Source organism: Lasiodiplodia theobromae, assembly GCF_012971845.1.
Source record: "Lasiodiplodia theobromae strain AM2As chromosome Unknown scaffold_12, whole genome shotgun sequence".
Classification (NCBI taxonomy): domain Eukaryota; kingdom Fungi; phylum Ascomycota; class Dothideomycetes; order Botryosphaeriales; family Botryosphaeriaceae; genus Lasiodiplodia; species Lasiodiplodia theobromae.
The window spans coordinates 889695-911312 of NW_023336322.1; the positions used below are offsets into that span (position 1 = coordinate 889695).

General features: G+C 52.2%; 8 protein-coding genes across 8 annotated transcripts; 5 read left to right on the forward strand and 3 right to left on the reverse strand.

The window, feature by feature from the left end:
* Positions 1–941: 941 nt before the first annotated feature.
* On the forward strand, positions 942–2454 carry LTHEOB_4717 (Alpha beta-hydrolase; the record flags this gene model as incomplete). The annotated part of the gene is made up of 3 exons (XM_035513782.1): positions 942–1221; positions 1285–1298; positions 1561–2454. The coding sequence occupies 3 exons, from the start codon at positions 942–944 to the stop codon at positions 2452–2454; spliced, it is 1188 nt and encodes a 395-aa protein (XP_035374766.1).
* A 194-nt stretch (positions 2455–2648) lies between these two features.
* LTHEOB_4718 (tRNA wybutosine-synthesizing protein 2) lies at positions 2649–4295 on the reverse strand (the record flags this gene model as incomplete). The annotated part of the gene is made up of 1 exon (XM_035513783.1): positions 2649–4295. One exon carries the CDS (start codon positions 4293–4295, stop codon positions 2649–2651), a length of 1647 nt encoding a protein of 548 aa, XP_035374767.1.
* Positions 4296–5805: 1510 nt separating this feature from the next.
* On the reverse strand, positions 5806–6428 carry LTHEOB_4719 (Ribonuclease H2 subunit C; the record flags this gene model as incomplete). The annotated part of the gene is made up of 4 exons (XM_035513784.1): positions 5806–5853; positions 5902–6122; positions 6175–6249; positions 6302–6428. 4 exons carry the CDS (start codon positions 6426–6428, stop codon positions 5806–5808), a joined length of 471 nt encoding a protein of 156 aa, XP_035374768.1.
* Positions 6429–7827: 1399 nt separating this feature from the next.
* LTHEOB_4720 (Cyclopropane-fatty-acyl-phospholipid/mycolic acid synthase) lies at positions 7828–9323 on the forward strand (the record flags this gene model as incomplete). The annotated part of the gene is made up of 4 exons (XM_035513786.1): positions 7828–7992; positions 8055–8117; positions 8172–8816; positions 8916–9323. 4 exons carry the CDS (start codon positions 7828–7830, stop codon positions 9321–9323), a joined length of 1281 nt encoding a protein of 426 aa, XP_035374769.1.
* Positions 9324–9791: 468 nt separating this feature from the next.
* On the reverse strand, positions 9792–10707 carry LTHEOB_4721 (SesB-related regulatory protein; the record flags this gene model as incomplete). Its single annotated transcript, XM_035513787.1, has 4 exons — positions 9792–10154; positions 10212–10526; positions 10575–10631; positions 10687–10707. 4 exons carry the CDS (start codon positions 10705–10707, stop codon positions 9792–9794), a joined length of 756 nt encoding a protein of 251 aa, XP_035374770.1.
* A 1596-nt stretch (positions 10708–12303) lies between these two features.
* On the forward strand, positions 12304–14537 carry LTHEOB_4722 (Kinesin light chain 1 protein; the record flags this gene model as incomplete). The annotated part of the gene is made up of 2 exons (XM_035513788.1): positions 12304–12422; positions 12470–14537. The coding sequence occupies 2 exons, from the start codon at positions 12304–12306 to the stop codon at positions 14535–14537; spliced, it is 2187 nt and encodes a 728-aa protein (XP_035374771.1).
* A 428-nt stretch (positions 14538–14965) lies between these two features.
* On the forward strand, positions 14966–16909 carry LTHEOB_4723 (uncharacterized protein; the record flags this gene model as incomplete). Its single annotated transcript, XM_035513789.1, has 2 exons — positions 14966–15248; positions 15312–16909. 2 exons carry the CDS (start codon positions 14966–14968, stop codon positions 16907–16909), a joined length of 1881 nt encoding a protein of 626 aa, XP_035374772.1.
* A 545-nt stretch (positions 16910–17454) lies between these two features.
* On the forward strand, positions 17455–18799 carry LTHEOB_4724 (uncharacterized protein; the record flags this gene model as incomplete). Its single annotated transcript, XM_035513790.1, has 4 exons — positions 17455–17544; positions 17624–17920; positions 18100–18444; positions 18527–18799. The coding sequence occupies 4 exons, from the start codon at positions 17455–17457 to the stop codon at positions 18797–18799; spliced, it is 1005 nt and encodes a 334-aa protein (XP_035374773.1).
* Positions 18800–21618: the final 2819 nt, after the last annotated feature.

Below are 21618 nucleotides of genomic sequence, written 5' to 3' on the forward strand. Positions count from 1 at the left end.
CTGGCCTTCTCCACAGAGTGTCAGAAATGCATAATGGACTGCCTAAATGAATCATTCAGCACATGGGGGATATTCACGAAGGGCGATCCGGGCCCGACACCATGGTAACAGGACACGGCATGCTTTCGTACACATGGCTACGCGAGGATGATACGGCCGGTTCAGAGTATTCGCGCAACTTTATGGTGGGTTGGAGTAGCATCGTCGTAGCGGCCCTGTAGCAACGTCGGGTAGAGAGCGGAATCTCGGCCGGTCGGCAATTGGAGAGGTTGTTCGGCAGTGTGTTAATATCGAGAGATCGCAGGAATAGACAGCGGGGCCGCGGTCGTTCGATGTCTGGCAAGATCCGTCAACGGTAGCAAGCGAGATTGGCGGACAAGGGGCGGCTAGCTGCTGGCCTTGCCAGCTGTTGCGGCACAGGAAGGGAATAGCGGGGGCCTCGGTCGTCGGACCTTCGTCTGAACGCCGTTGGCCGCTCCGTACTTGCATCGTAACACGGCAAAATCGGAGTCAGAAAAAGCACAAGGTCTCGTGCTGAATGCTGGCTGAGACTCCCTGGCAGCGTGTGTAACAGCAATGCAGAGGCGGTCTCGATTCACTTCAACACCAACACCACTCCCTTTCGCGATGCAGGCGGTGACGGCGGTACTTTCCTTCCCGCAACAAGCTCCACGATGGAGCAAATAGGCGAGAGCCCGGACATTCTAACGGGCTCGGATCACTTTCCGCTCATTTAGGCCTATCTGTTTACCCAATTTAGAGCGCAGCGGTCGGCGGATGTATGCATCTACTCGTCCGCTCTCTTCGCTAAATAACCACGCTGTCTCCCTATGCTTAGAGCTTCTGCTCACCTCTGCTTCTTGCCTGCCCAATTCGACGGGATCACGCCTTCAGTACCGCCTCCTTAATTTTTAATCGCCACAGCGCTTCCACTCGCCGCGATGGTGCGTTTCAACGGCGTCGTTTCAACGCTGCTGTCCGGATCTGTGCTTTTGGGCAGCTCTCTGGCTGCTGGCACGAGCAACTGCGAGGGAGTCAATGCCATTTCTCCGGCATGCAAGTCGAACGAGAGCTTGCACTACCGGGACTTTTTCTACGTCGGTGGCAGATATGTGAACACATCTTCCGGCAACCTGACGTTTGACCAAATCTACGTTGAGAAGCTTACGCCGGCCGCTGGCGTGAAGCAGCCGAACCCCATGGTCTTCTTCCACGGCGGAGGTGAGTTCCCGCATTCCAGACAACCCCAATTGCCGTTGTGGCTTTCGTGCTAACCTCAAACAGGTGCTACTGGAACGGTAAGCTTTACCTCTATAGGGGGGTTGTCCTAGCCGAAGGGTTGTCTTGGAAAAAAAAAAAAAGGCCATGTGTGGGTAGCTGAAGCTATTGTCCGGACGTGTGTGTATAATTTTTTAATCCACATTATCGTCCGGACGATAGCTTCAACTACCCACATATAGCCTTTTTTTTTCTTTTTCAAGACAACCCTTCGGCTGCAATACCCCTCTGTAAAGGCGTCTCCGATGATTTTCCCTCATGCTCACGATATCGCTTATACAGACATGGCTCAACACTCCCGATAACCGCAAGGGCTTCGCCTCCTATTTCCTAGACCAGGGCTACCAAGTCTACCTCCTGGACCAGACCTCCGTGGGCCGCGCAACTGAGGAAGACCTGGAGCATTTCCCCATGCGTTTCGGCTCGTCCGCCGAGATCAGCCAGAAGGGCTTCACCGCGCCCGAGATCACGAACGCATACCCGCAGTCGCAGAACCACACGCAATGGCCGGGCACGGGTCTGCGGGGCGACCCGTACTTCGACGCCTTCCAGGCCAGCCTGATGCCGCTGACGACGAACCTGACGGCGCAGGAGCTGTCGATGCGGGCGTCGGGCTGCGCGCTGCTCGAGCTGATCGGACCGTCGTACCTCGTCTCGCACTCGATCGGCGCCCTGTACCCGATCCTGCTGTCCAACGACTGCCCGCAGCTCGTCGCCGGCAACATCAACCTCGAGCCCACCACCATCCCCTTCCAGAGCTACACCGGCAACGCCACCTCGGCCGTCGGCCAGACCAGCGCGCGCCCCTGGGGCCTCAGCAACACCCACATCGACTACGAGCCTGCTATCGCCTCCGCCGATGAGCTCGAGACCGTTTCGGTCGGCGAGGATACGATTGCCCTTCGTAGCTGCCTCATGCAGGTCGAGCCCGCCCGCAAGCTGCCCAAGATCGCTTCCGTGCCGTACGTCGCGTTGACCGGCGAGGCTAGCCCGCACATTACGTACGACCACTGCATCATTGGTTATCTGGAGCAGGCTGGCGGAAAGCCTGAGTGGATTAAGCTGGGCGAGATTGGCATTCACGGAAACGGACACTTTGGTTTCTTGGAGCTGAACAACATGGAAATTGCCGCTGTGGTCCATGACTGGATCCAGCAGAGGACGGTTACTGCATAGAAGAGGGATGATTAAGTGATTTCAACGAATTGATCCGTTATTGAAAAAAGGATAGGATGGAATAGGCCTCAACCTTCTAGTGTAATGCCTGCTTTCAGTACCGAGCTTTGTCTTGATTAGCTTCTGTCTGACTCGTCCAGATGTCTGCTTACGAGCCGGAATGCACCTGATGGCCAATTTATACAACTGGTTAATCATGTCCTGGCCATGTTGCCCGTCGGCGATATCCAGATGTCCAGAACGCAATGCAACACGCCCGGCGCATACGTCTTCACCCTTTCCACATGCTCCAGTTTGACCACGTCCTCGACAGCAAAATCTTCTCCCAAAACAACCCCATCCCCACCACACCTCTCAGCCTTCACCACTCCCCAAATCCTCCGCACCTCCACAACAACCTCATCCGCCTTCTCCTCAATCTCGCTCTCCCCAAAATTCTCATGCAAATGCACCCACCCACCCACCTCCGGATCCAAAACCCTCACCGCCGTCTCCCAAGCGCCCCTGGACGTCGGCAACAGCCCACCATTAACATGCCTAACCGGCGGCAGCCTCTCCCTCAACCTCTCCACCCTCTCCGCCGCGTAAACATTCGACTCGCGAAACACCACAAAATCGCTCTCCCACCCCTCCTGCCCATCCTCCACCCCCTCCCCCTCCCCATCACCCACCACCGTCACTCCCCACCCATTCATCCCCGCCCCCCTCCTCAACCCCTCCACACTCCACGGATTAATCTCCCACCCCAGCACCGCCCTCACCCCCGCCTTCCTATACGAAAAAGCAAAATATCCGATGCCCGCGTACAAATCGACCGCCGTGCACCCCGCCGGCCGCCGCCCCTTTCTTCCTCTCCCGTCACCACTCCCACTGCCTTCCTCCCCCACCCTCACCGCCTCCACCACCGACGCCAACCCCAACACCCTCGCCTTCTCCTTGACGTTGCCGCGGCTGAACATGGTGTGCAGCGGCGCCCACGTCTGCGCGACGCCGTTCTGCCGCACGGTAGCCCAAAAGGCGGCGGCGAAGTCGCTGGAGTCAGGAGCGTGGGTTGCGGGTAAGCGCAGGCCGAAGGAGCCGTAAAGGGGCGTGAGAGCGGTGGGGGAGCGGAGGATGTTGTCGTCGTTTGGTTGGTCGGAGGCGGTGGTGGCAGCGTTGTGCAGGGCGATGGGCGCGTTGAGCGCGATGTGCGTGACGGAGAGGTGCTGCGCGACGTGCGCGAGGAGGTGTTGGAACGTCGTCGGGTCGGTGTCGAGGGGTCGGTGGTGGTGTGCGGAGAGGAAGGCGGTCCAGGAGGGGCGGTGGAAGGTGTGCGCGGGGAGGAGGAGGAGAGGCGGGTAGATGGAGTAGGTGCCTGGGAGGTCGGCGACGAGCTGGGCGGTGGTGAGGGAGAGCGCGGAGAGGGTTTCTGCGGGGAGGGTAGAGAGGGCGGAGTGGAAGGCGGCGCGGAGAGGGTTGTTCGGTTGGGTTGTTGGTGTTTGTCCGGATCCAGGGGTTGAGATGTGGACTATGGAGACGTTGGAGAGCGCGTCCGGAGTCAGGCGGGATTCAAGAGCGGATGTGAGATCTCCGAAGTGCGCTTCGATGGTGGTTGCACCTGATCCATTGGTGGGTGTTGTGCTGGGTGCACGGGACAGAAAGGGTATCATGAACCGCTTCCCTGAGTTAAATCTTAGGGGGAGCGCCGAAGGGTCATCCTGTATACTCTCTGGAGTGTACGGTATGATTTTCCTACTCTTGTCCAAGATCTGATGCTCCTCCAAAAACGTCTTGACAGTTTTGACATTCTGGGCCGGTACTACCAGAGCATGGTGACCATTTGAATCGAAAGAGTGCGCCATAAAATAAGATTTCGACTTGAATGAAAGTAAAACGGTTTTGAAGTAATGAGATATCGCAACTGTGGCCTGGACAGGTAGGCACCAACGTCGGCAGAAAAATTTCTTCGTCCTCAGGAAATCCCCTCCGAAGAGAAGTATGGCACTTTAATCTTGTACAGCCGGCCACCTTATGGTAAAAGGAAATGAGGAGAAGATCAACCGTTCGAAATGAATATCGAGATGAAACAATGTGATGGTGTCGCGAGTGAGAAAGCAAATGGAGTTGCTGGCCCGCCGAAAGCACCGGACATCTGCCGAGGATCTCCCTTATCCATGGTTATGCTCGTTATCAGGATGTGAGGGCATCCAAACCGTTCAACTCTAGCGCAGGTCAGAACCCTCTCGCGATTACTCTGCGACATGTTACCTTGAGAGGCCTGTGGTACCAATAGCGCACGAAAATTCCGGCCGCAGTTACACCGATCCATGCCTGATCTTGCGTTGGCCGACGCTAAGGACTGACGTATGTTCGGCCTACGTCATTGGCTCGGTTCATGCAGCCACTGCTTCCTTGTCTGGCTGGGCTGTTACATATCAACCTTAGCATCCACAAGTCAGCTCTTCCCCGCACTTACAGATTCCTTCGAGTCTCGTCAAATACACCAACAGCCATTTTCTCCAAGCAGAGGATCTCCATGCCATCAGCGACTCCATCCAAATCGAATTCCTCTCCTTCACTTGCTAGACCCACTCATGAACACCTAATGACTTACCGTATCGCTCGTGGTGAACAAGGTGTGCTGACCTTCGAACCGTATAAGTCGATCCTTCTACCACTATGGCGCTTTCGAACACCAGAAATTGCTCGTAAAAGCTCCAAGGACCTGTGGGCGCGTTTTGAGCAGTATAACAAAGAAGATGACTTCGTCGGGATGGATATGTGCAGGAAATTTATCCAAATGGTACGAACAGTCTCGGGTAACAACAGCAGAGCAACGCCGAAGAAAGCTCCTTTGCTTGAAGCATCATCCAAAACTAATATATGGGATAAAAGGGAATGACGCGCGCTAAGCGCTACGCAAACCATGCCGGCGGACGCAAATACAACAAGAAAAGCGGCGCCGAACTGCCCAAGAGTTCAACTCACAAGGATGCTGAAGACAAGCTTGAGGCCTCCGAGATATTCCGAGAAGCATGGAATCGATGCCGGGCACACGAGGGGTATCAGCAGAAGAAGGAAAAATTCATGAAGGAACAGAAAGCATGGGATAAGCAAATGAAGCAGGAAAAAAGATGAAGATTGATTTTGTCCGAGGTATCCAACAAACAACGCCGAGAACTCCAACGGATCAGCCCAGTCCGGACTTATGGGTAGTTGAGGCTATCGTCCTGACGTGAATGTATAATCATTGATTCTACATTTACATCCGGATGATAGCTTCAACTACCCATGGCATGAGCAAAAAATAATTCATGCTCGCCGTCGGCTGCCTGTAGAAAATTGGCTGACGAGCAGATAGTGTTTTCGAAATTATTTCGAGGCATGGGGAGCGTCTTCCGACTCGGGCGTGGCGTGAATCTGAGGCACTTTAGTCTCCACGCTCTTTCGACCTTCCAGTTTACTTACGGCTTCGGCGAACGATATCCATTCGCTGATTCCTTTTGAGTACGCATCCTCAGTCTCGTCCGGCACAACCTCGTGTCCCCAAACCACCACTTCGTCAAATTCTCCAACCTCTTCCATCAGGCGCACCTCAATGCGCTCGTCTTCCTCATCTTCTTCTGCCTCAGTTCCGCGGTCGCCTTCGGATTGCGGGAGAACCTTGTTCGTACTGCTCAACACGGAGCCTGTATTCGCATCAGCCTCTACGCTCATGCAATTATAGCTTTTGCGCCGCACCTCTGTATCCGTCGGGGAGTTGGAGTTTGCGACCGCGAAGCTTACGTCCGCGAAAATGGGCTGTTTGTTTGCCATCTACGGAGCAGTGTCAGCGTTGGTTTCTCCGAGCACTTGTTCTTCAACGCACCGTCTTCCTCCTCGGGTCGCCAATACCGCTCGGCAGCATTCACAGGACCGTTATGTTCGATTCGGCAGGGCAGAAGGTTCGGCGTACATCTCCCGGAATGTTGGGACGAGCGTTGGACGGACAGCATGGTGGATGGTGGACGGCGTCGCAAGTGTTGAAGAGCGGAAGACGCGTCAAAGCAGATCGACGCGTTGGACGCGTTCCAGGCGCACGGCCGCGATCAGCAATCTCGATAAGATAAGCCGATCGGCCAACCCCTGTAACAGCGCCCGTGCCTGCCTATCGTCTCACCACCGCGACACCAACTGCTGCCCGATCCGAGCGGCTGCCAAAAAATTCATATTGACCGGCATCCTGCTCGAGACATGCATGGATGGAAAAGATACTGACACATGGGTATTGTCGCAAATCGGCGTGCTGCAGCCGATGGCTAGCGCGAAGAATAGCAGGGCTCCCCAGCTCTGGCTTAGAAAAATAACATCTGTGGGTAGCTGAAGCTATCATCCGGACGAGAATGTCGAATTAAAAATTCTACATACACGTCCGGACGATAGCCTCAACTACCCATGACATGAGCAAAAAAACAAAGCCACGTCGCGAATCGGCATGGGCGGATACTTGCTCGGTACATCGGTCGCGACCATCGAAGAAGCTCCCCGCAATCGCCGGCGGTCGCTGTGCCTGCAGGGATCAACGGAACGCCTTCCATCCGCTGCCTGCGACAGCACCACAACTGTCGCAGCCTACCATCAATCACCATGACTGTCAGCAAACGCCATTCTCTATGGCTCTCGTATGGCATCCGCCACTTCCCAGCCCACGAGAAGTACAGTATCGCATCGACCGGCGATTTTGACAGGCTCCGCCCCGAGCCCTGATTCCGCAAACGTCATTGACGCGCTCCAAACGGTATGGCTTGCGTAAAGGAGAGACAGCTCTCTCCGCCAGTCTACGCCCGATACGACGAATAGCCCACCTTTCTGGCTTCTCGTCGCACCTCTCACTCAGCAAATGCCCCACCAGTCATGCTGCAACCCGGGGTTGTGTCTGTCCGCCGCGGACCTGTGCCAGGACCATGCCTCCGAGGCACCCTAGAATATATGCGGCCCTGGGAGTCTTTTTATCCCGCCAATCTTCTTTCCAGTCGCACCGTCATCTGCGTTCTTTCTCCCCCACAGTGCCTTTCTTGCCCCGCGTCATTGTTGTGGGAGGTTCTTTGTCTTGCGCATTTCTGTCTCTCACGCCGCCGCCCCGCGACAACCTCCCACGCCTGTTGCGCCATATCCGCGGGACCAGGATCCTTGTCCGAACTCCAACAAGTCTTTTCGTCATAGCCGAACTTCTCCGGTCACCCTAAATCGGACGCATATTCTGCGGCGAGCTTCGACGCGATTTCCAGTTGAGGACCGAAGCCTATACTTTCAATGGCAATCATAACCCCCCTTGCGTCGCGCTTTAATGCGCTGCGCAGTTATGCTGGTAACGCAGCCTGGACTCCGCTCGTGACATTGTCGCGAAGCGCCGTCATGTCCGTCCTGACGCGTATGCGGAGGGGTCGCCTGGAAGTCGTGGATACGGATGGAAAGGAGACCATTTGTGGAAGCACCGAGAACCGGGCCGGTCTACCTCAGACCGTCCTGCGCGTACACAATGACGCTTTTTGGGTGCGAATGATGCTTTTTGCGGATATGGTACGTTTTGCGCCAGTTACTGTCAGGACGTAGTCCAATCACCCCGCTAACTTTTGTGCAAGGGTTTCGCAGAGAGCTACATGCTAGGCGAGGTTTCATGTCCAAATCTGACCGCATTCTTCGAGGTATACCAGCAAACCTCGCAAAATAATGCTTCTTCCGCTGACACAGGGTCGCAGTTGTTCATTTTGAATCGCGAGGACCTGTCCGATGGCTCAACCATCACGTCTACACTCAGCACGAACATTGCAGGTCTAGCACGAGCGACGAACACCCTTTCCAACGCACGCCTGAACATTGCCGCACATTACGATATCAGCAACGACATGTTCGCCGCCTTCTTGTCCCCGGATATGACATATTCGTGCCCGATTTGGCTTCCCAAATCATCACCGCTCTCCGCAGACGAGACCCTGGAAGAAGCACAGATGCGCAAATTGGACCGCTTTATCAACAATGCTCATTTGAAGGCAGGAGATCACGTGCTTGAGATTGGCACCGGCTGGGGAAGTCTCGCCATCCGCGCAGTACAAACCACCGGCTGCCGGGTTACTAGTCTGACCCTTAGCACCGAGCAAAAAGAACTCGCGGAGGAGCGCATCAGGGAGGCAGGTCTTGAAGACCGGATTGAGGTGCTATTGTGCGATTACCGTGCCCTCCCTCCTCCGCAAAACGAGAGACGTGCCTACGATAAGATAATAAGCATTGAGATGCTAGAGGCTGTGGGAAAGGAGTTCCTTGTCACCTATTTTGAATGCGTCAACAGGCTGCTGAAGAAGGACGGCGGTATCGCGGTCTTCCAATGCATCACAATGCCAGAAACAGTAAGTTCATTCATTCACTCTTCTAGCAGAACAAGCACCCTTATGGCGCATGGGTATTCCTCAGATATGCTCGCCCAAATATGCTAACAGTCACTTTAGCGCTATGATGCCTACGCCGCCTCTGATGATTTCATCCGCCGCTACATCTTCCCCGGCGGCCATCTCCCCACCGTTTCCCAACTCGTTGCCTCCATCAACGCCGGGAGCCACAAAACGCTGATCGTCGACAACATCGAGAACATCGGCCCGCATTACGCAAAAACGCTGCGGCTCTGGCGCGAAGATTTCATGAAGAATTTCGACGAACACATCCGGCCCGCGTTGCTCCGCGACAGCGAAAAGCGGGGACAGATCATGGGCAAGAAAGATGTTGAGACGTTCAGGCGGAAATGGGAGTATTACTTCACCTACTGCGAGGCAGGGTTCCGTGCGAAGACGTTGGGAGATGTAATCATTACGGTTGGAAGAGAGGGCGCAGTCGAGATGATGGAGGAGGTGCCTCTCTAATGTTGGCCCTCCGAGTTGTCTGGGCGAGGCTTGAACAGCCACTATTGGATTGGGATTGAAGAGAGAGAAAGTAATGTGGGCATGAAGCGGATAGAGAATGACTTTTGTGGTTTTAGCGCACAGAGGCTTATGGCTGTCTGTTAAGTCTCACTCATCTCGATCATTCCATAAGCGCGGCGTTCATTTGAATATTATCTGAGTCATCGATATTCTTACTATGGCTTTCCAGTCAATTTTTATTCGTGGCATTGCATACAAACGGTGCACTGCTTTCCCTGTAAGAGGGAAAGTTCATACTATAATTAATTGTTGAATCTCGTAATATCAGTGAAGGTCCGTCTTAATATAAGAACATGAACGATTATTTTCTCACTCTTAATTCTATTTCTAGCTACGTTGGCGCATTGAAAAATACTATCGTTTATGTCCTATGATTTGGAAATGGAATTAAAATGGTAAAAGTATATTTCATGTTTCCTTCTGCACATTGCTGTAAACCATATCTCGTCCGGAGCGATAGTAACCTTGAAAAATAGGGCCACCGTTTGAGCTAACAGGGCCGTTGAACTCCAACAGGTTACCACCACGCGAGCCATCATCGTCCTCATCGTCCTGGCCATCCTTTCTGGATGGCTGTTCCTCTGCTACTTTTTGATGGCCTTCCGCCTTCTGTTGGGCTTCTCTGATTGTCTTGGCCCACAATTTCAGGCGACCTTTCACCCTGACATATCCCGCATCGACTGAGCCATTGAACTTCGTCATCGAAACATGGTTCGCGTGGATAGATGCGTTTGGATATGAGGCAAGTATCGAAGAGTGATCATCCACAATCTGTCGCACATTCGCTATTAGGACTAAGATGCTATGATATGTTGATGTGCAGCTTACCTTCCCGATGCCGCGAAACTGTTTTTCCTCATAGAAACAGAAGATCTGTACGTCCTTCTGGATATGCTGTACGCGATCTCGGATCATTGTGTGAAACTCTTGTTGGATGTTGGCAAGCACTTCCGAGCCTGGGTCCAACACGCGAACAATTTTCTTGTTCGTTTGCATGATCAGACTGGAGAGTCTGGTCAAATGAATGCGCCAGTTTGCCAGGTTTGAGCCATGGTGTGGGGTACCCATGAAAACAATTGCAAACGTGCCCTCTAGTATGTCTTTGACATGCAGTTCCGATGATCCGCGTGATATGAGAAGAGCCTATTCAAATCTTTAGACGAGCTCAAGTTAATAAAATTACGCACTCACCTGTTCAACAACAAGTCCTCCGAGACTGTGGGCCACGAATACGATTGGGCGCTCTTCCTAGTATCCACGGTTCAGCATCGTCACTCTCTCTTTCATAGAGGTAAAGGCTTACCGTATCGGTTTCACTCCTCATAGTGGCAAAATCTTCTGCCAAAGATTTTCCATGGTCTCGAATCGTATTGGAGCCCGTCACACGTGTAGATTTCAATACATCTGCATCGTACCCAAAGGTTATTATCCGAGCATCGGGTATATCCAAAGGCAATAGTGACTGTGGCCAGAATGCGCCGTTGGCGTGGGTCCATGTCGTCTCGCGGTTGCCGGTCAAGCCGTGTACAAACACTATACTAAGGGATCATTACTTTCAGAGAGACCTGGAGAAATAACAGGTGCCGGGTTGACTAACTCAAATGAAGCGTCGTGGGGATCTGCGAGAAGTTTGAGACCATAGTCGCCTCTCGTGGAGAAGAGCTCTGGCTCTGTTCGCGGTATTTCGTCACCAGAATCACCATCCTGTGCCTTCTTCAAAGCTTTGAGGCTTCGCATGTCTGTACGTGTGTATATACAAATATGATGAAGCAGTTAGGATGGGCCATCCAGCTTCTCGCAGTGGGAAACGGTCGGAACTTGTTTGTGGCAGCCTGGTTTCGGTTGAGTGTCATGGATTGCAAGATTCCCGCCTGAAGCTAATGGTGAGAAACCGGTCTCGTGGGCTGACACGTCAGACAGGCTGCATTTGTGGCGCTCAAGGCGTTGTACCAAACAACCTTGTCATGGCTTTCCCAGCCCTCATGGGAATAAGCACCTATGCTGCAGTTGGTAGTTAGAATTTCCTTTCAGCAGGGAAATATCCATGTATGATTGGTACATTGGTAGGCAAAAACAACTAGTCCTACAATCGGGCCTTTCTGGACGATATACAGATGATCTGGTTGGTCCGCTGCATGCAAAACAGTCTTCCTCCAACCCCAGTCTAAAGAGAAAAGGGAGACGAGATAGAAGGCTGTCATTAACCATAATATGCGATCCTTACCTTCACATGGCAAAATATCGCAATATTTACATCAGTGGCTTGTGATGAAAACTGCCTTGCCGACCGCTCCTCAAGCTTAGTGGCTTCCCAGATCAAGAGGCAAATTATGCCTCGTGGAATTGGCATCATACTACAGCCTTCGTGGTCACTTGATCCGACTTGGGAAGGCTGTGGCTCTTGGCGGAGTGGAGATTACAAGCCTTGCTTATTGTCGCACAATTTGGCGTCTTACCACGCAACGCCACATGGCAGCTCAATGGCCCTTCGCACCAGCAGCACCAATTATGAATTAGACCAAGATATCTTTTATCAAGATCCTTGATATCCAGATTTTTATTCACTTACTTGGCAGCGCATTTGTGTGCTCCTCTCTTGCCATTTCCTTTGCAAGCCGCGCTTACTTCTCCTGAAGCGACAATGAAAACATTTCGGGAATCGCTGATGCGGTTCGCTGGTTCTGTCCAGGGCCATATTGCTATTCAAGGTTTTCTGTGGGCCAACAGGGACATCGTGATAAGTATAGATGTCAAAAATGGCCCTCTAATTTTTTGCCTATTGCTTACAATTGCAGCAAACACTGTCACAAAGCCCACCGATGCAGAAAATGCGAAATCTCTCCTAGCGAAACCTTTTTATTCAACGCTGCCGCATGCCGTGAATAGTCTCTTCACCGGCCGAGAGGAGTTTCTTAAGGAGATGAAGCTTGCTCTCTGCACCCCTATTCCAGATAAGCAGAGAAGATATGTTGTGACTGGCATAGGCGGCATGGGCAAAAGCGAAGTATGTCTCAAGCTAGGCGAAGAAGTGGTGAATTAGTAGGTGGTTGCATTCCTTGATTCGGTATACAAGCTAATTCGAAAAGCTTTTGGGGCATCTTCTGGATCGATGTCAGCGACAGCTCCGCTGCCGAGAGGGAACTCAAAGCGCTCGCGAGCAGATTCGAGCCATGCGTGGACACGCTTAAGGATGCTTTGAATGTCATATCCCGGATTGAGAAGGACTGGATCCTCATACTGGACAATGCAGATGATCCAGATTTTGATTATGGACATTTCTTCCCACCTGGATCCAAAGGGGCAATCCTCTTGAATTCTCGGAATCCTGAATGTGAGGGTCACCAAACTGTCGGTTGCAGGAAGCTGGAGGCTCTAGACCCAGAAGATGCAGTTGATCTGCTACTCAAGGCCTCAAAAGTTAGCAAAAGTTCGAGACTTTCCATGGCACCGGCTGCGCGGCAAATCGTGGATCTCCTATCTTCTCACACTCTTGCATTGACCCAGGCTGGGGCTTTTGTCGCGAACGGCTACTGCAGTCTACCAGAATACGCTTCAACTTACGAAGAAGAACGCCAAAGGCTTCTGCAGTTTCGGCCACGTCAGGCGCAGTCGAGATACGGAGACGTTTACGCTACTTTTGAAGCATCTGCACGAGTCCTCGAGGCATCTCAAGACCGCCACGTGCAACTTGCGTTGTTCATCCTTGGGACGTTCTCGATGCTGAACTACACGAACCTTCCAATCAGAGTCTTCGCAGAAGCTTGGGAAGGATCACGCGGTGTTCTGGCTGACACCTCTGATGACAAAGACAGTAATCTCGACAAACTGTCTAATGCTCACGTTGAGCAAGTTTCCAGCCTCCTACCAGTTCACTCGGCTAAGTGGAATCGTTTCGACTTCCACCACTCGTTGGAGCTTCTTTCCTCACTCGCATTGATCAAGCAATCCAGTATCGGGGAGAATGAGAAGGCAGTATCCATACATCCGCTCGCGCATGCGTGGGTCAAAGATAGGATGGACGACGAGAGCCAGGTCAGGACTTGGCTTCGGACCGGATCCTTCATCGCTCTCTCTGCCCACAAGGTTGTGTGGGAACCCTGGACAAGTGTATGGAGACTTCTGGAGTCTCCACTCCGTCCACATATCACATCTTTCATTGGAAATGGTGAGGACTACAGTACCTCTGACAACCCCATTGGTGTGCTTGTACAGATCCAGTACCGCTGTGCATGGATACTATATCATATGAGACTGGATCAGGAACTCGATTCTTATCTGTCGCGTCTGTACGAACGACTCGGTGAAAGGCCACAACCACCAACCAAAGAGCTGCTTCCGCTAGCCAAGATTAAGGCGCGAAATCTGGGGGCCCTCGGAGATATGTCCGCATCTTTACAAATGTGGGAACAAATCAACATCTTGGAATCAGCATTACCTGAAAGCGATTGGAGGCGGCTCGTATCGCAGCACGAGTTGGGAACCGCTTATCTCCAAAATTACCAAGTTCGACAAGCCATCGACGTCCTCGAACGAGTCGTTCAAGCCAAACAAGCCATTCTCGCAGACAGCCACCCCGACCTGATGGCGTCCGTACATGAGCTTGCTCGTGCATACGTTGAAGACGACAGAGTTCTGGATGCTATCGGACGGTTCGAACACGTTGTGAGTGTCTCGGAAAATCTACTTCCACCCACTCATCAGGACTTGTTGATATCTCGCCATGAGCTCGCCCGCTCGTACCTCTTGAACGGTCAAGTCCGGAAAGCCGTGAAAGGTTTTGAGTACATCGTACACGCTTCGAAAGATGTTCTTCCACCAAACCATCCGAACTTGCTCATAACAAAGCGCCAACTTGCTCGTGCTTATCAAGCCAGCGGCCGACTTGGCGATGCTATTGATCTGCTTGAGTTTGTTGCCGATGCACAATCAAAGACTCTTCCGAACGGTAACACAAGCTTTTTACAGACGAAATCGTGGCTCTCAGAGGCGTACTTTCGAGACAGACAGATTGAAAAGGCTATCACGGTCTTGGAAAATGTCCTGAGTTCCCGGAAACAGGTATCACAAGAGCATGAATCCAGTATCAGGGAAGAAGAGGAGAAGCTGGTCAAGATGCGGGCAGAACTCCACAAGAATCAGACGTTAGATGATTAAGGTGGATTGTCAATACCTCGTATACAGGAGTGGAAGCCCGATTCAATTTTCATTGTACTTGCGGGGTATACCAACAAATACAAAGCGCTTATCTTATCACTGACATTCCTAATCCTATGGTATGGAAATTATTATTCTTGACCTGGGCTTCGAAGAAAATGAACCGTAATGTGAAGGTCGAGATAGTTATAAGGAGAAGATTAAGCCGTCTTCATCTGACAATAATCCAGCCGCCATTTGTTGGTGTAACCCTGTCCTCTGAGCATTGAGGTTTCCTACTAAGCACTGGCAAAAATTGTATACGCCACAGAACCATTTTAGGAAAGTGGGGCAATGTAAGCGCGGACTTACGCATGACAACTCGTAGCCAACCCGACTCAAACCCGTCACATCTGCCCAATTGCCGGAATTTCATTCATACATCAGCCATGGAGCACAGCGACAGCTGCACGACATGCAAGGATCTCTTGAACCGCCCCAGCCTAGATGACTGCCCAACCATCGCAGACATACACCGATCATCGGACCAATGTGCCCAATGCTCCATCATCTGGAAAGGCATCTACAGACTACACGGGAACGACCAGAGCTTCCCGCAGATGCTTGACGAAAACCTGGCCTTCGAGCGTAACAACGGTGCTTTGAGAGCGTCCGCTGGGTTTTCGCATAACTCCGCGGGGAAGATAGATGTTGAATTTTACATTGAAGCTAGTATGTGGGCTTTTCCTGCAAGCCCCTATTCATTATTTTGTACGTAGCTGACTGCATGGGAAGGAGAGCCAGCGTGGGCTCAATTCAAACCAGCGCTCCCTTTGCCTGCTCAAGCTTCGGACTCGAATGTGTCATTCAACCTCATCAAAAATTGGCTGCACAACTGCAACCAAAGTCACAAATGCTACGAGGTACCTGTTGATCTGGGGCCACTTCTCCCCACTCGGGTGGTGTATGTGGGCTCATCACATGAACCAAATGAGCTCAGACTACATGAAAGTACGCACGACCAGCGAGGGAAGTACATCGCACTCAGTCACTGCTGGGGCAAAACGCAAATCATCAGAACTTTAAAGGCGAACATTGAAGAGCATAAGAAGGGAATAGCTTGGTCATCTCTGTCGAAGACTTTCCAGGACGCCGTTACCATTACCCGAAGATTGGGAATCCAATATCTCTGGATCGACTCACTCTGCATCATTCAGGATGACGGAGCGGACTGGGAACTGGAAGCGAGCAGAATGTGGAGCGTCTACCGGAACGCTTACCTTGTCATTTCGGCAACGTCAGCACCAGATGGGACCCGCGGATGTTTTTCCGAGAGGAAAGTCTGCGTGCTTGAAGCAGGCAGCAATGATGCCGCGTCCCCTATTCGAGTCCTCGCAAGGAAGATCACCGACCATGGCCCTTTCATGGGCCACCTAGCCTTCGGAAGCGGCTATCCCATCTTCAAGCGCGCGTGGGTGATGCAGGAGCGCTTTCTGGCGGCCCGCATGCTCCATTACACAGAAGCGGAGCTGGTGTGGGAATGCATGGAGGCCTTCCATTGCGAGTGCGGCGCCGACATCAGCGAGCGGGGTGCATGGTTCCGAGATTCGTTCAAGCCTGCGTTTGCACTGAACTTCCGCAAGAACGACTTCCTCTCTCGGATCAACATCTGGTACCGCCTGATCGAGGAGTTCACGGCCAAGGACATCACCAAAGAATCCGACCGGCTACCAGCCCTTTCGGGCATTGCGCAGGGCTTACAGTGCGCGGAGTTGGGGACGTACATGGCAGGGATGTGGAGCATGAGCATTCCCGAGTCGCTGTGCTGGACCCCAGTCCTCGTGATTGGTAAAAGACCGCAAGACCTTCACCGCAGGGCACATCCGTACCGGGCACCTTCGTGGTCGTGGGCTGCCTTGGAAGGAGACGTGCAGTTTCATGATGGCCTGTTCGATGAGACTTCGAGAGAGAGGGTTGTGAGGGTGATTGATGGATGGTGCACGCCGAGCGGGCTTGATCCTTACGGCCAAGTCAAAGGAGGTCATCTTGTACTCTCAGCCCCACTTATCAAAGCCACGATAGGTAGCCATTCGCTCGACCTGGGTGATTTCCTGGATGCCAGATGGGGATCACCTTCTGAATACTACCACCTGACAAAAGGAAACACTACAACTCATTTTCTGCCTGATGTCCTGAACAGCGTCTCGGTAGGGCAGGAGGTCTTTTGTCTACCATTGCTCTATGCCAACAGTTCTGGAGAACGGATGAACTGGGTGGGGCTCGTCCTGGAAGGGCCCTCTGAAAACAAGACATATACACGTATCGGCTTTGTAGACGGAGGTAATATGGAGATGTTGGAAGGTGCCTCGGAAGCTATGGTCAGGGTTGAATGAGAGCGTAGAATTAATAATTATACATTCATGTCCGGACGATAGCTTCAACTACCCATGCCATGAGCGAAAAATAAATCCCCCCCATGATCTCGGGGGATTGCAACGGGTCTCAATACATCCGTATTCCGAGGCCAGGGTATCATTCTCGGTGTAGTGCCACGCTTTTTTGTGATCCCAATGATCGTTGTCCGTTTAGTACGGAACTCAGCAAACCTCGACCCGTGTCTCATTTATCAGCTCCACCGGCAGAAAACCCGCTGTTGTAGGTTTTTCCCGAAGAAGTGTGCGTTGATTGGTTGGCGCACAGACGAGCACCAAGCAACTACATGAATGACTTCCCCAAACAGCTTTGTTTGAGCAACAAGTGCCGAATGCCTAACTCCACAGGCTTCAGTAAGCAGAAAGGTCTCCAGGAGTGACGGGCAAATACACGAGCTATGGCTGGAAACGAGCACAGCTTAAAAGCTGCAGTCCCCACCGTAGAGGACTGAACCACCACACCAGAGACCTCAAGTGCACCGTGTTCAAAAAATACAATACAAGCAATGGCTCCCATCAAAGTTGCAATCCTCGGCGCTACAGGCGAAACAGGCGGCTCCATCGTCAATGGCCTTCTCGAATCCTCCACCCCTTTCGTATGCCTCCTCCTTCCCTCTATCTCCTGACTCTCTCAACGTCCGCCGCCATTCTAACTACCTCATCCCGCCAACCCAGGAAGTCGCAGCCCTGATCCGCCCCGCCTCTCTGACAAAACCCAAAACCCTCGACCTCCAGAACCGCGGTGTGGCCATCATCCCTTACGACACCTCCACCAACGCGCAGCAAGATGACGAACAAGCCATAAAATCCCTCCGCGGAATCGACATCGTCATCGCGGCCGTCGGGCCGGACGGGATGGACGCCCAGCTGGCTCTGGCGACAGCGGCCAAGGCGGCGGGCGTGCAGCGCTTCGTGCCGTCCTTCTTCGCCACAGCGGCGCCGCCGAGGGGCGTGGTGGATGTGCGGGGCAAGGTATGCAAGGGTGTTTTTTTTTTGTCTTCTACTCTTCGCTTCCGTTCTGTCGTCGTGTCTCGGATTCTTTTCCCGAGTTACTCGGGTTTGACTCCTCCCCGAGCACAAACGGAATAGATGCCGGGGGAAAAAAAGCCCCTTAAGAGGATCTTCTGCACATGCTAACGCAATCCGTACAGAAAGAAGACGTCCTGGACCACGTCAAGAAGCTGGGCCTCGGCTACACGGTCATCGACATCGGCTGGTGGATGCACGGCTTCGTGCCCGCGCTGCCGTCCGGCCGGACCGAGTACGTACGCGTCGAGATCTTGACGATGAAAGGAGGTCCGAACATACTTCCCGGCAACGGCGACGTGCCAACGGCGGTGACGGCAACAGAGGATGTGGGGCGTTTCGTCGCCCGCGTCATTGTGGATGAGCGGACGCTGAACAAGATGGTGTTCGTGTACGGCGAGGTCGTGACGCCGAATCAGGCGTACGAGCTGATGGAGAGGCTGAGCGGGGAGAAGATTGAGCGGAGATATGTGAGTGCTTGATTTCGTCACGTCCGAGGACTGTGCCGGTTGAGTGGCAACGAAAGGGGCTGGACTGACTTGCGGATTTTAGCTTGATGGGCCCGAGATCATGGCCGAAATTCCGGACGTGAAGGAGGCGCTTGCCAATGGCTCGGCTGATATGCTGGCTATCCTCAAACACCATGTTCTCCAATACTACTACTCGATAGGGGTCCGTAGGGACAACAACCCGGAATATGCGGAGTATTTGGGGTATTTGGACGGGAAGAAGTTGTATCCGGATCTGAAGGGGGTCAGTTTGGAAGAGTTTTTCCAAAGTATCCTCGATGGGAAGGCGAAGAGGCCTTACACTAATCACAGCTAAAGTGAAGTGGAACAATCCGGGGTAGCAATGAATTGAAGTACTGAAATACACGAATATTGGCCGTGAAGTGAAGTAAAATTAACTGACTTAGTGACGCCACCATGAACGAGAGTCATGGAGATCAATCGGGGGCCCCTTCCTGTTCCTCCAACGAGTCTCAAAGAAGCGTGAGGCCACTGCGTATACAATCACCAAGCCAGCGCCTACCACAGCACCCCACTGTCCCACATGTCGAAACGTTTCCGATCCGAGGTTGGCCGGAGACAGCATAGCCTCAAATAAGATGATGAAATATAAAAGTACCAATGGACTCAGGTATATGATGTATACCCTATAGTATATGGCGGAGAGGTACATGATTACATGTGCAGCGTGTCTGTGGAAACGCCACTCGGGGGCCCTTTCCCAAACATGCTTCCATAGGACGCTAATTTCCGAGTTCCGGTTCCGAAGCGAAGTGGCGATACCAAATAGCTGGTAGTGGCCATTGTAGAGAAAGCGAGCGAAGACGACCGCAATTGCGAAGGTTAAACCGGGACTAAAGGTCAACAATAGTGACAACATCCCATTGCCCCACCCTATAAGAATGCGCGGATGCTCTATTTCTGAGACAATTATGTCTTCGGGGTCCCGGAGCGGCCAATCGAATCCTAAGGAAGGATACAAGCATCTGTCCGGGAAGGCGGATGATGAGTTTTTGTAAACGAACTCATCACCCAGAATGCGGTTCCAATGATATTGATCCCCAGGTTTTCCCCGGCCAGGGTACTGAAAGGAGCTGTGAGCTTTGAGCGGGAGAGAGTCTGCTGCAGTTTTTGGACAGAATCGCAATTGGGGGAGCGAAAAGGTCCCACCATAACTTGCGTGAACGAAGGAGTAGACATAGCCGACAGAAAGTAGACAACTCCAGAGCTTAAGCAGAATCTTCTTTCCCTTTGAGGCGTTGCGGATTTGAGGCGACCACACGTGCATCGGGAGAAGAGTAAGAAATGCCGTTTGAAGGATTGCCATCACGGCGTTGCTATCATCATCCCATGCCACAGGAGAGACAGGTAGCCAGAGTTCACCAGATGTCCGATTGGTCTGAATGTAGAGACCATCTTGTACAGCCATCTGACCGGCAAAAGTGGATCCGGCAACTTGGACATACTCTGTGGTTGATTCGTCAAGGGCCCGGATTATCCATAAGATAATTGCGTGGAGTACAGCGGTTGAGCTGTATGTCATGGCCAGGCCAAGGGCAGTCGTTGCTGCCCACTCTTTGTCTCGCAGAATGACAGCCGCCTCCAGGAGAATGTAATAAATATACCTTGATGTAGGTCCATAGCCGCCGCTGATGGGGTAAAAGCAATTAACCCATTGAGCGTTGTAGAAGCCAGGTTCCTCAATGACCCAGCCTGTAGAGTTGACCTGGTGCAAAGGAATGCGGTCGGATGTGTCGTCGAGGTCAAGCCACTTGTGGAAAAAGTCAGACATTTTGGTACAGCCAGTGAAAGGGTATTAATCGAGTCCTCGAACTTTTCGCTACTTGGATTATGGCTAATTTAATTATCTTGCCGATCCAGATTTGTATAACACCAATATTTGTGCAATGTTGCCTCCGTTGACATTAGACCAATCATCTTGTGAACTTCGTCTGACAAAAAAACACCGAGTAACTCTTGAACACTCGGGTGGAATATCGATTGTTTGCTTGACTTTGTACATAAATCATGGACGAGTACTAGTATAGCTTACAATACACTAGCCATGCCTTTCAGTGTTATCTACCACGCATTCCTTGATATTAATTGGAATGCCCTCGGCAAAGCATAACGTATCAGCTTAAGACTCTCTAAAGCGGCCTTATTACTCATGAATTCAATAGACTGTGCAAAACTTGGCTGATTGCACTGCACAAATCTCTGATACAAGTTCTGTACTCTGTAAGACAGGTGTTACTTCTCAGTGATACCGCAAGGGTGTTGTTGAAGAGGTCGGATGGACGAGTGTGTACAAGTTACGGGGTAGCAAACACCCTAACAAAAGCTTCACACCTATTGTCACTCCACAAACAATTCCTGCGAGTTACACACAAAGCGAATGTGGGAGTTGTTGGGATGACAGAGTAACCTGGCTTCCACTAAAGTGACTACTTCGGGCGTAACAGAATATTTGCATTCCACTCTCTTACTGCAAACTTCAGTCCCTCTTCGCCACTTTTCCAAAACTTCTTCCAGACATTTTTGGCCGCTCAAATTGAATAAAGTAGCAACATTTTGGCAGCAATCAGATACATTATGACTACAATTCTTCCGTGGTTGCCTGAGAATCACGGCGGCGAGGCCAACTTAATTCCCTTTCAGCCAGCAATTCTACTGCTTCGTCATCTTCCGACGGCGGTTGTGCTCGAGGTTCGAGAAAGTGAGATCCCACGGCGGACAAGATAACCAGAACAGCACCAATCAGTGCACCCCACTAGCCTACGTGCCGGAAGGTTTCCACCTCGGATTTGTCAGATAACAATAGTGTTTCGCAAACAGCAACAAAAGTCACAATTGTTGATCAAGAACGCCTTCGACGCTAAAGTCTTCGGTGTGGCGAACCTCGCGCACGCCTTCCTCGCGCCCAAGCTGCTCGCCATGCACAGCGTCGGCTGGAAGCCCGGCGTCGACCCCGTCGGCATCAGGAAGGATACGGCAGCCTCATACCTGCTGTTTCCAGGCCAGGCCGTCTATGGTACGGCGACTGAGTTTGCATCGACGCATTTCTTGCGCCACTTGCAGGTCAAACTGAATAGGATGCCTACTGGCTGGTGCGATAGTCAAGGGGGGTATTTA